Source organism: Aulonocara stuartgranti (assembly GCF_965226115.1).
Source record: "Aulonocara stuartgranti genome assembly, chromosome: 1".
In the NCBI taxonomy this organism is placed as follows: domain Eukaryota; kingdom Metazoa; phylum Chordata; class Actinopteri; order Cichliformes; family Cichlidae; genus Aulonocara; species Aulonocara stuartgranti.
Window position 1 is genome coordinate 17,260,144 of NC_138939.1, and position 12,361 is coordinate 17,272,504.

The 12,361-nt window shown below is 43.2% G+C and overlaps 1 protein-coding gene across 1 annotated transcript; it reads left to right on the forward strand.

Annotated features, from left to right (window-relative positions):
• The first annotated feature begins 3,520 nt into the window (after positions 1 to 3,520).
• LOC309707637 (uncharacterized protein) lies at positions 3,521 to 8,965 on the forward strand. The gene is made up of 2 exons (XM_082535058.1): positions 3,521 to 5,057; positions 7,324 to 8,965. The coding sequence occupies exons 1-2, from the start codon at positions 4,659 to 4,661 to the stop codon at positions 8,182 to 8,184; spliced, it is 1,260 nt and encodes a 419-aa protein (XP_082391184.1). The 5' UTR covers positions 3,521 to 4,658; the 3' UTR covers positions 8,185 to 8,965.
• Positions 8,966 to 12,361: the final 3,396 nt, after the last annotated feature.

The following is a 12,361-nucleotide window of genomic DNA, read 5'->3' on the forward strand; positions in this document are numbered from 1 at the left end:
CATTCCAAGGTTTAAACAGTGTCTCTTTCAGAAAGACTGAGTTGCAGGCTGACAGGAAGTTGTATGCAGAAAGAAGCAGGAAGTTATTTTGAGCCGCAGGCTAAGACGAGGCTTTAACAATGTAACAGATAGCTTTAAGAAGGCCTTAAGCAGCTATGACTATTTTATACACAATGCATATCTGTGCTTATTAAAGAGTTGGAGCTCGGTCAATTAATTGGGGGTCGGAAGCTTTGTTCGGCGCGATGTTCGGACAATCTATTGTGCAAGTGACTTGGAGCCAGAGAAGGAATTGCAATACATGCTTACAAAACACTTATATATCAGATCATTTTATATTAAGGTTTTAGTAGAGGTTCTTGATTAAAACATTTATTTAGTAGAAGACATACACATAGTCTCAGTGAGCTTCTGGTCTGGTAAAAGGTCAGAAGTGCAACAGGTGAATTAAGAAAGAGCATTTGAGGACGAGACACAGACAGTAGGTGAAGAGGTGACACAAAGAGCATGTGAGGTCAACACACACACACACACACACTTTAAATTAGATTTATTTAGAGGAGAGGTTAGTTATGTTTGGCTGTAACTGCAAAATTGTCTTGGTAAAAGAGGAACCGTTTCTTGGTGTCTCGGCAAGAAAGAGGAACAAGACAAGAACTGAAAGGTAGACAGGAAGGGCTAGCCATGAAAATAGAAGATGATTTTCTAGGTGAAAAGTCATGATGATGTTGATCTGATCTATGTATAAAATGTATCTGTGACGTATGAAGGGGCGTCAGTAAATAAACCCTGATGCTATAAAATATCTGTTCATGCTTTGATTAAGTCGAAGACTACTTCCTGTCTGCGTACAGAGTTGTCTTCCCACGCGTGTATTCATTAAAATCTTCGTTTGACTTTACCCGGCCGGATCGGTGTGGTTATTCTTCGATCACCTCTTGTACCCTTCCTCAATATTGAATCTTAACATTTGGGGGCTTCGTCCGGTTATTGAGGAGGGAGAGTTGGAGGTTTGGACGGAGAAATCCGGGGTCTTGGGTGGTCTGACGGGCAGACATGAATTCCAGTGGTCTAAGTGAGTGGGCATAAGCCGGCTTATCCAAAAGGTAAGGCACTACCTGTTGAATTATTTCCAAAGTGTGCCAAATTGGATATGATAAAATTTAAGTCTACTCACTGAAGTTACTGGTGGATGTCTGTTTTGATTTTGATGAAAATCTCATGAGTTGAAGCAGTTAGAGTTCTGCTAAGAAGAAATGAAAGTAGTTAAGAGTCTGATAAGAAAAGTTTAAATACTGGGTTGAAGTCCCAAAGAAATTGAGTTAGAGTCTCAAGTAGTTTGGTAGGGAATTGGTTATTTTGTTGGTTAGAGTCCAAATTTGGTCATAAAGTGGACCTGAGCGGTCATTTTGTGAGTTGGAGTCTCCATTTGACCACTAGGTTGCACCTGCTTCAGTTATACACTTGTTTCGGGTGTTGATTGGTGTTTCAAAGTATTATAAATTATTCTAGAACGGAACCGTGGGGGTTCTAGGAAGCGCAGTTCTCGGAGGTAACGCTCCCTCCCGGCCAAGGACGCTTGGCCCTGACCTATCGGCGAATAGGGTTAGTACGGTTGGCAACCGGGGAGAACTTGGGAACCTCCAAAATAGCTAGGAGCTAGAGTCTCCTTACCGTTTGCAACGGTATCTGCGCTTTTTTGGCCAGCAGAAGTGGATTTCGGGCGTGTAACTTTAACCTAAAACTTCAAAAAGTTTGGGTTGGTTGACGCTTTTAAATTGAGTTAGGGATTTTAGAAATGAGGCCAGAAACAGTTAAAGTCTTGATACTGGTTAATTGATCGCAAAAAACGGTTATGTTAAATTTGTCGAAATTTGATAGGTGTTAAAAGGTTTAAAATCTGTGCAGTTGTAAATATAAGACGTCTCTGTATTAAAAAAGATCTCTGTGGGTCGAGTCAGCAATGCACTGACTGCCTGCTGCTATTCTTAGATGAAGAGTGTGTGTGCATGCAAATGAGGCAGCTGATGCAGAGCGCATGAGAGGACTATGCTTTCGGTTTTGCGTGTCATTCAGCTCTATAACTATTGTTTGCAAATGTGGATAAATGTCTGCAGTTAAAATGCTGGCTTAGTAAATAACAACATTGTAAATATATGAATGGTGACAGCGTTTCAAAATAGAATATAAGAATTGTTTGTGTTTAAAACCAACGTTTAGGTAAAGAAGATTTAAGGTGGATTTGAAGGCATAAACAAAAAATAAAAGGGTTACAGTCTGCAAGGGTTGTTAATACATGAGCTGACTGGATGCAGAGTAAGTGGAGTGGTCATCCTGAGAGGATTGAATGATGCTCTAACTCTGTGGTCAAGTCAGACATAGGCTTTAAGCAACCATGAGCCACTAATAAGCGTGACAGATTAATGAGTATGTGTAAATTGAACTTGTTAAATAGCTTTGATAGGAGTAACTCAATGAGCACGCAATAAAGTGGACCTGTTAGAACCTGTTTGACATTTGTCGCTTTAACAGTAAATGATTGTGTTGTGTCCCATGCACTAAACAGTCCCATTTAATACTGTAAAATCGTTGTTTAAATAGAATAAGCAAACATGCCTGTGATTTATTTTGCAACCTGTAACATACAAATTGCAGAGGAAGAGGGTCGACTAGAGGTGACCTGTAAATGTCACATAGTGACTGAGGAAGGTGTTTCACCTTATGAGATGACAGTGTGGTCCGAGATTGAGCTGCATGAGCTAAATGCCTATATACAACGTTGTCTATTTCTATTTCAAGGCTTAAAGGAGATGACTGAGCATGAAAATGATCCAAATTGGGAGCCCACAGAGGCCGCCCACTTTGCTCAGGTTATGGTAGAGTCGGTACTAGACGGTTTTGATTCTGATATGCTTGCTTGGGAAATAATGTAATTATCTGTGGAGATGTCTCCAAGCGATTAGTAGATTTAAAGGAGACAAATGTGCTTGAGAGTGCGTGGTTGAAATTGTATGTGTGCGTGTGCGTTTGATATGTGGGAGCCTTCTCGGGCAGCGATTTTTTGTTAAACCTGTGGCAGGCTGTGCAACATGGAGAAAGCTTTGACATAATGTCATAAAGGTGATTTCTTGGTTTTAGATTTATTAGTACGGGATGCTTGAGGGTGTGTTGCTGTAAAGTATATAAGGGACGCGCAGCGCCGTTAATGGGTTTAAAATAAATGAAAAAACACTAATCCGAGGAACTATTGGAGAGGTAAGTATACGGAGATGAGCGCGTTGCGCATAAGGGTTGCTGGTGTCATATATTAACACTTTGAGGGCGAATAATTTTGATTGAGTGTCAACGCTTGAGAACGCGAGGACAGCGTCTAAAGGGCTGGGTTAAACTTTGTGTATCACCGAGCAGGGGAAGAGGAGCCAGTGGTTGCGAGAACAGCGAGACGAAGACTGAAACCGAAAGTTAAGCGTGTCTGGGTGACCTAGACCAAGAAGGTGGAGTCGACCAACGCCATTGGAAGAGGTAAGTCTGTGTTTCAGAGAATGGCTGACAGCTCGGGTGCGACACCTAGTAGGAAAAGGGGATGCAAACCTCTGAAGGATCAGCTCGAACAGCGTAAGAAAGTTGTTCGCTTGGCTTCCCCTGGAGTATTAAAATCAGCAGAGAAAGAGTGCCAAGCGATGGAGGTTGAGGTAAGTAAACCTATTATATCCCAACAGAAAGGGCTGGGTGATAAAATACCTCTGAGCTTGGTGTTAAAAACTGAAGGAGAAGTGTATGGACAAATGCATGAGGCCCTACGTGCGTCCATAGAGGCATTAACGGCATTGGAGGTTATAAAGCAGAGAGTAATGCAGGGAGGGCCAGAAGAGGAGAATGAAGGCCGTGCGACGTCATCAGGAGAAGAAGACGATGAGGAGGACGAAGATGGAGGAGCTGAACCTCAACCAAGTACAAGCCTAATTTTGAGGAAAAGAAGTGTGAAGAGAGACCAAGCACAGAGACAGCCCATATTTAGGAGCTCAAAGGGAAAAGGAAAGTCGAGGAAGAGTAGAAAAGTGAGTTTTGAACAAGGAGCTCCTGACCCTGGTTTAAGTCTGCCTCTGATAGCAGGTCCAAAGAACGAACCAGTTTATCGCGCCTATAAGGTGAGAGATTTGGAAGCATTGGTTAAACAACTTCCACCAATAACCAAGGGAGAACATTGGGAAGGAGAAGAATTAGCGCTGGGCGACTTTCGCGCTTTGGCCGGACGTTGTATGCTGGGTGGTGGGTTAGCAGATGTAGAGCAGATAGCTCAAACAACCAGATATGCAAATGACCTGAAATATCATGAGGTGCAGAGTGACTTAGCAGATGCAGTTCGGGAAAAGGACCCAACTCCTAACTCTGGAGCCATTCCAAAAACACACCCAGAGAGTGTTTAGCTAAAGCAAAGGAACAATGGTTGTTAGGAACAGGAATACATCCGGGGAAGGAGGGTGAAAGTAGAGCGTGGTTTCGTTCGGCAATGCTGGCAGGGCTGCCCAACCAGGTTGCAGTTGACTTGGAAAAGAACCCAGATTTTGCCGTTGCAGACTCGGTGCAGTGGGAGAGACATGTGACCCACAGACTTCAGCAGGAACAGGATTTGACGAACAAACAAAAGAAAGAGTTAGATGAAGTATAGGCGCAGCTGCTTAGGCTGCAGCTGGGTGAGGCTCGCGAAAAATATAATGCGAAGAAAAGAACCGAAAGAACTAAATAAGACTATAATGGTGGCAAGGCCTCAGCCCGATCCTGTGCCTGACTGGCCAGATCAGGATCCGGGTCTCTACCCTGATGATCGTTGGCCCGCCAATGCACCAAGGCAGCGTCAACCCGTAGGGAATTGGGGGACCGGTGGACCGCAGAGAGGGCGTGGTGGATCCGTGAGGGGAGGACAAAGGGCTCGGAATCCGGGGAATCCTGGCAGTGTGTCTTGGACTGGCTGTTACAGCTGTGGAGCAGAAGGACACTGGTCCCGAGAATGCCCTGAATCGCAGCGAAATTATCAGAGGCGAGGCTATCAACCCCAGGCACGAGGAGGCCCAAGACAAAGAGTTGCTTACAGGGGAGCACATCAAGCTCCAAACCCGAATGCAGCACCAGCCCCCAGTACCCAGTAGCCGACTGGGGCTGGGAGGGGGAGCAATACTGATGGAGCCCGGAGAAACTGAACAGCGTGGGGACGGCAGAACCTATGCTGTCAATGATGATGATCCAGCATTGACACAGCTGGGAAAACAGACTTTGAAGCACCAATATGTGGTGTCCTGACAGGTGCCTGGAAAATCTCATGGGCAGGGACCTGCTTGTGAAACTGGGATCACCTTCAAAGACTCAATATCTAGTCCAGAACTCTGAACAACCCACTGCCGAAATCTACTGGGGGAGGCTAGTGGAAGAAGGTATTCTGAGACATTATCAGCTGTGGAAACCCTGGATAATGAGCCTGGCCGTCTATTCCCCACCGCGAGATCCTTTCCACGTTACACTCTTTTATGATAGGGAAGATAACGATATCTATTGGGAACAGTTCCAGTCTGATCTTGAGGGACAGACGTGGAATGTGCAAACACATAACATTTATGTTGGACCAGAAGGTGTGGCCGCGGCTGTGAAATTTACTGATGAACAACTGCCTTGGTACAATGTGGGAGAGGATTCAGCCCCTCACATTACATTGGCGGTCCACGAGGGTCATGGGCCAAGAGATCTGGGACCAATGGTCGAGCGGGCGCTGGACAACGCATGCTGGCAAAGCACCCAAATTCCAAACGTCTGGTATGCACCAAAATGTAAAATATATCGCATAACTTGTTTGTCCAACGATGCAGTGATCTTAGAACATAAAGAAATCTCCAGAATACATGGCAGGGAAAGAATGGATCATCCTGATGCAGTAGCTGAGCTCTCAAAATTGCCTGGTACTTTGTGGTCCGCAGGGCCCACAGATGTAGGTCTAGCTAACTGTTCGCCTGTCCTGTTCCGGCTGAAGTCTGACATACCATTTAACAGACCATAATAGAAGCACAAAACTGAAGACCAAAAGTGGTTCACATGTATTGACCTAGCGAATGCATTCTTTTGTCTCCCACTGCACGAGTCACTCAGAGACATTTTCTCATTCACATACAGAGGCCGCAAATTTAGGTACATACGCCTACCACAAGGCTTTGCACTCTCACCAGGAATTTTTAATCAGGTGTTGAAAGAGACATTGTCCCCATGTCAACTGCCAGGGGGCTGTACATTAATAGAGTATGTTGATGATCTTCTTATTGCAGCCCCGTCAGCAGCGGCCTGTGCGGTAGCATTGCTCGTGGTGTTGAACAGATTGGCGGAGTGTGGCTTCAAAGTGAGCAAAGAAAAACTGCAGTTGGTCCGGCCAGAGGTAACATTCCTGGGCCGGGTGATCGCACACAGATCAGTGGGGTTAATGAACACACACAGAGACCAAATTCTGACACATCCAAAACCAAGAACTGTGAAGGAGTTGCTTTCCTTTCTTGGCTTGACAGGTTACAGCAGGCAGTTCATTCCGAACTATGTGGGTAAAACGGCCCCTTTAAGGGACTTGATCAAGAAAGTTGGTGTTCGAAATCTGAAGGCTGAATTGCCTTGGACGCCGGACACAGAGACAGCGTTCATTTCACTAAAACAGGATTTGTCAAGAGCCACAGATCTGGCCACACCTAACTATGATGAGGCATTTTATCTTGATGTTTCAGAAACAAAGGGAGTTGTGAATGGTGTGTTGTTTCAGAAAAAGGGGGAGGTAGGGATGTACTTATGTATGTTAGCATAAGATTAAATTCAACAGAAGCAAGGCATCCCACATGCACACAACACGCAGCAGGAGTAGCAAAGATAATTCAGAAAACAGCACATATAGTGAGGGAACACCCACTGAAAGTGCTTACTACACACAGTGTAGTGGCCTATGTGAACTCACAGGCATTCACAATGACTCCACTGACGCAACAAAGGTTGAGCAAAATTTTAGAGGCGCCAAATTTGATATTCACACATGAAGGAATAAATATGGCAGACCTAATGGGGTCAGGAGAACCACATGACTGTATTAAGAAAGCCCAGGTTGAAGGAAAAATCGAGGGACAACAGTCGGCCCAGAGAGCTGAAGTGATAGCCCTAACTCGAGCCCTGAGGTTGGCTAAAAACATGAGAGTGAACATCTACACTGACTCAGCATATGCGTTTGGAGCAGCTCATGTGGAACTGGCTCAGTGGAAGAGAGCCGGGTTCAGAACGGCCACTAATGCACCCATCTGTCACAAAAAGGCCCTGGAGGACCCAGACGAGGTAAGTATTATAAAATGCAAAGGCCACTCACAAGCAGACAGTATGGTGGCAAGAGGAAATCAGAAAGCTGACGAAGCCGCAAAGGAAGCAGCGGGCTACAAAGGACAGAGACAACTGGTGCAGGTAACCCCAGAAGAGGAGGTTAGCACTAACAGCATGGAAGAAGTTAGACAGGCTCAGGAGGAGACATCCCCAGAGGAAAAGGGGGTGTGGGAAAACAAAGGAGCCTGGCAAGATGGCGGTTTGTGGAGGGGGCCAGATGGGCGTCCCGCTTTAACGGCCAAAATGGCGGAACAAAAGGTGAATGAGGCTCACGGGCTTGGTCACGTGGGAGTGGAACAGATGGAGAGAAATTTGTGCCGATGGTGGCATCCTGATTTGAGAAGGATGATACTGGAAAAGGCCAGAACGTGCCTAATTTGTGGGGCACACAACCCAAAGCCAGCAGTAAAACCTGAAGCTGGTAAGGTTCTCATGCCAGGAAGGTCAGGAGAAGAGGTCGTGATTGATTATACCGACATGATTGATACAGGCCCAGGTGGGGTGAGGTATTTGTTGGTGTGTGTGGATGTTCTGACTGGATGGCCCGAAGCATGGGCGACCAAATGTGAAGATGCGAAAAGTGTGATTAAGTGCTTAACCAATCATTACATTCCAAGGCATGGGTTTCCCAAGAGAATTAGATCAGACAATGGTGCTCACTTCAAGAATAAAGATTTGCAAGAGGTAGAGAGGATGAACCTAAATTTGGAAAACAAGTTGGCTAAAATTTGTGCGCAGACAGGGCTAAATTGGGTCGCAGCCCTGCCCATTGCTTTGATGACCATAAGATGTTTATGATGATGTTAACTTTGTATTTCAGGTGCAGTTATAACTATTTTATACATATTGCATTTTGTGCTTTTAAAGGAGTTGTGGCTCAAATTTGTCTCTGGAGGGTCATGAGCCTTTGGCTAGCGCTATGATTAGCCAATCTACTGTGAGGATAATATGAGTTCATGAAGGATTGCACACGCTTACAGACACAGAGTTAAGAAACACACATGACAGTATTGATTCCAGGCAAAAGGCCCTAAATTCATTTAGCTTTTAACTGAACTTAAAGAAGGACCAAAGAGGAAGGAAAGCATATATTTTGGTTAAGTCTGATAAACTAGAATTAGGAGGTATTGTTACATTAAGGGAGCAAAATGAAATAAAAAGGTTATACCAAAACAGGTGATAACATAGGAAATGTGAGGTTTTAAAATGAAGTTAGTGTTAACACATAGGAGTTGTTTCAAGGCAGCATTTAGCTATGATGAAATGTATACAGGAGTAATTGCTTATATGCTTAAACATAATTGATTAAAGTGGTTGTTTTCTTTTGGAGTAGATTAACTTGCAGCAGCGACAACTTGTGCACAGGATGTTGATGATCAGATAAGGGAAAGTAGAGCGAGCAACTGGACGTGAAACCAGCGCTTAAAAGAATTTTAAAGTGATGAGTAACGTTGAAGAGTATACATAAATACAAGTCAATAAGTTAAGAAGGTAATTAGGATCAGGCTTTTGATTAAAGAGTCCCAGATAGGATAAGTTAGGGAGATGCAAGAAAAGGTGTTTTGTTTCCTTTGCAGAAGATCGATCTCGGCGACCACAGGAGGGGCGAGGATCCTGGAGATCTCGAGGTTCGAGACCACCAGAGAAGGGTCTGCGTGAGGACACAATGTATTGTGACCTCTGGTGTTCCAGAGGTCAAAAGGGGGAGTGTCGAGGAGGGAAATTATTTTACTGCTATTGTCAAATAATTGTCATTGCATTAATAATATAATCTGCAGCATGGATATTGCATTCCAAGGTTTAAACAGTGTCTCTTTCAGAAAGACTGAGTTGCAGGCTGACAGGAAGTTGTATGCAGAAAGAAGCAGGAAGTTATTTTGAGCCGCAGGCTAAGACGAGGCTTTAACAATGTAACAGATAGCTTTAAGAAGGCCTTAAGCAGCTATGACTATTTTATACACAATGCATATCTGTGCTTATTAAAGAGTTGGAGCTCGGTCAATTAATTGGGGGTCGGAAGCTTTGTTCGGCGCGATGTTCGGACAATCTATTGTGCAAGTGACTTGGAGCCAGAGAAGGAATTGCAATACATGCTTACAAAACACTTATATATCAGATCATTTTATATTAAGGTTTTAGTAGAGGTTCTTGATTAAAACATTTATTTAGTAGAAGACATACACATAGTCTCAGTGAGCTTCTGGTCTGGTAAAAGGTCAGAAGTGCAACAGGTGAATTAAGAAAGAGCATTTGAGGACGAGACACAGACAGTAGGTGAAGAGGTGACACAAAGAGCATGTGAGGTCAACACACACACACACACACACTTTAAATTAGATTTATTTAGAGGAGAGGTTAGTTATGTTTGGCTGTAACTGCAAAATTGTCTTGGTAAAAGAGGAACCGTTTCTTGGTGTCTCGGCAAGAAAGAGGAACAAGACAAGAACTGAAAGGTAGACAGGAAGGGCTAGCCATGAAAATAGAAGATGATTTTCTAGGTGAAAAGTCATGATGATGTTGATCTGATCTATGTATAAAATGTATCTGTGACGTATGAAGGGGCGTCAGTAAATAAACCCTGATGCTATAAAATATCTGTTCATGCTTTGATTAAGTCGAAGACTACTTCCTGTCTGCGTACAGAGTTGTCTTCCCACGCGTGTATTCATTAAAATCTTCGTTTGACTTTACCCGGCCGGATCGGTGTGGTTATTCTTCGATCACCTCTTGTACCCTTCCTCAATATTGAATCTTAACAATACTCATGTCTGCGCCAAGGCTTAGTTTATTTTGTGACGTTTTAAAATCCATAAAAACTTGTGGGTAATATGATGTTTTTACTGATTTTCACATTTAGTGTGACCTTAACTAAATTTTTACCAAAATTAAATCTGCTCGAGCCATTAGTAGTATATACTAGGGATGTTCCTGCCGACTAATTTTTTAGTTGAATAAACAAGGAAAAAACAATATTTGACTAATCAACTAGTCTAAAACTAAGAAGCACTCAGATATCAAGTTAAATTTCAGAAATGTTTAATGGTAAAAGTCAAAGACTAATAAATGCATTTTAAACCATTCATCACATTCTTCAGTAATGAATCATGCTGCGGAAATATGCGGCACCTTGCATCCTGCCTTATCAACATTACACATTGTGCTCCAAACAAACTTAAAACAAACTGATGTTAAATATGATATGAAGACATGTTCCTACAAAAGACGTTCACGTATTACTAAAATATGACAAAAAATTAACAAAAAAAAACCCTGCTACTGAAAGGTGTGGCACATTGTGCCATGCATTATGAATGGTGCACGCTGCTCTAAAATTCATGGAAACTACTTAAGTTAAATTCTAAAAGAAGACGATAAATCATCCATCCATTTTCTTCTACATATCTGAAGCAGCACGGAAGCCCAGAACTCCCTCAAGCCACCTCCTTCAGATTATCCAGGGAAACATCGAGCCTTTCCCAGGTCACCCGATAGACGTAATCTCTCCAGCGTGTCCCGGGTCTATGCTGGGGCCTCCTCCCAGTAGAAGCTGTCCAGCTGTCTCCTTTCAATGTGGAGGAGTAACGGCTCTACTCTGAACCCCTCAAGAAGGACTGAACTCCTCACCCCAGACTGATTCACCTTTCGGAGAAAGCTATTATCCCCCACTTGTATCCACGTTCTCAGTCTAATAGTGTTAACAAAAAGATCAGGCCTAGATTAACAGATTCATGACATTCTCAACAATGGTGCGCCATCTGGTGGCACACATAATTTACTGGCACTGGGCATCAATTAAATTGTAAAACAATTAGATTAAACGACTAGTAAATCTGGTTCCAACTAGTGAGAATAGTAACAATTAGTATTTTCACTAGTATCTATCCTAGTATCTATCCTTTGCACAAAAACTAAAAATGATACCTTGAAAACTAGATGCTAGACTGCTAACAAACAGACAGACAGACAAACAAAAGGGACCAATTGCATATTCTGTCCTTTGGGGGGAGAAAAAATTGATAAAGGGAAATATTTTCCAGCACGCTGCATCATCTCTTGTTTTAAAAACAGAAAGTGTTTGAGAATTTAGATGACCAACAGCTGCAGTTATGGAAGGCAAAGGTTTCCAGTTGTTGCTTGATATAAGATCTAGGATGAACAATTTAGAGCTTAATCTATTGATTTTTGCCCCATAATTTGAAATCAGGAATTAATCTATCCCCACAAAAAGCATGTCTCTGGACTGGCTTGCTGGTGGAATTGAACTCAGTGACGCTGTGAGGTGATGCTAACCACTGCACCACTGTGCTGCCCTTATTTTTTCTGGGGGGTTTTGTGTGTGTCGTCAAGAGCATGCCAAAGCAACTGGTGATGCAATACAACACTATCTGTGATGAAAAAAATTGGCCAAACAGAACCCCAGAAACATGGTGCACAGTCTGACGTGTTACTGATATAAAAGGTGCACAACGCTGATGTTGCACAAGAAAATATTGACAAAAAGTTTTCCTTGAACACATTTAAAAGCAAGAAACAGAGTCTTCAAAATTTTAAGGCTGGTAGGAATTTTTCAAACACTCAGTTTTCAGTGATCCAAAACACCTTTTATGTGTGGACAAAAGGCCAAAACTAATAGAAAAAGGCATTTTTCCCAAAATACCTGTGTACCTGTGGACACAGCCTTAAAATGCCATCTCTGTAAGAGATAGGACACTTCAAAGAAAGGGATAAAGAGCCAGGGACTTTCAACCCTACAGCACAGAAAATCACTGTCCTCTCACCATTTGTGAAACCCCCTACCTGCAACTCCCATTGTATGTGATGACAGAGGAGATCCTTATAATGTATAATGATGAAAATGCTGTGCCACTGTCACAAGGCAAAGTCTTTGCTTCAGTGTAAAGGACCCATGAGCCAACATATGGTTCAGTGTATTGCAGTCGACACTGACATATTACAAGCAGAGCTGGAGTGGTGC

Bases quoted from the DNA above. Each gene is read 5' to 3' on its own strand.
- LOC309707637 (XM_082535058.1), top strand. From the start codon at position 4,659: ATGAAGTATAGGCGCAGCTGCTTAGGCTGCAGCTGGGTGAGGCTCGCG. The intron at 5,058-7,323 runs GCACGAGGAGGC...TGTCACAAAAAG, and splicing joins GGCGAGGCTATCAACCCCAG to GCCCTGGAGGACCCAGACGA.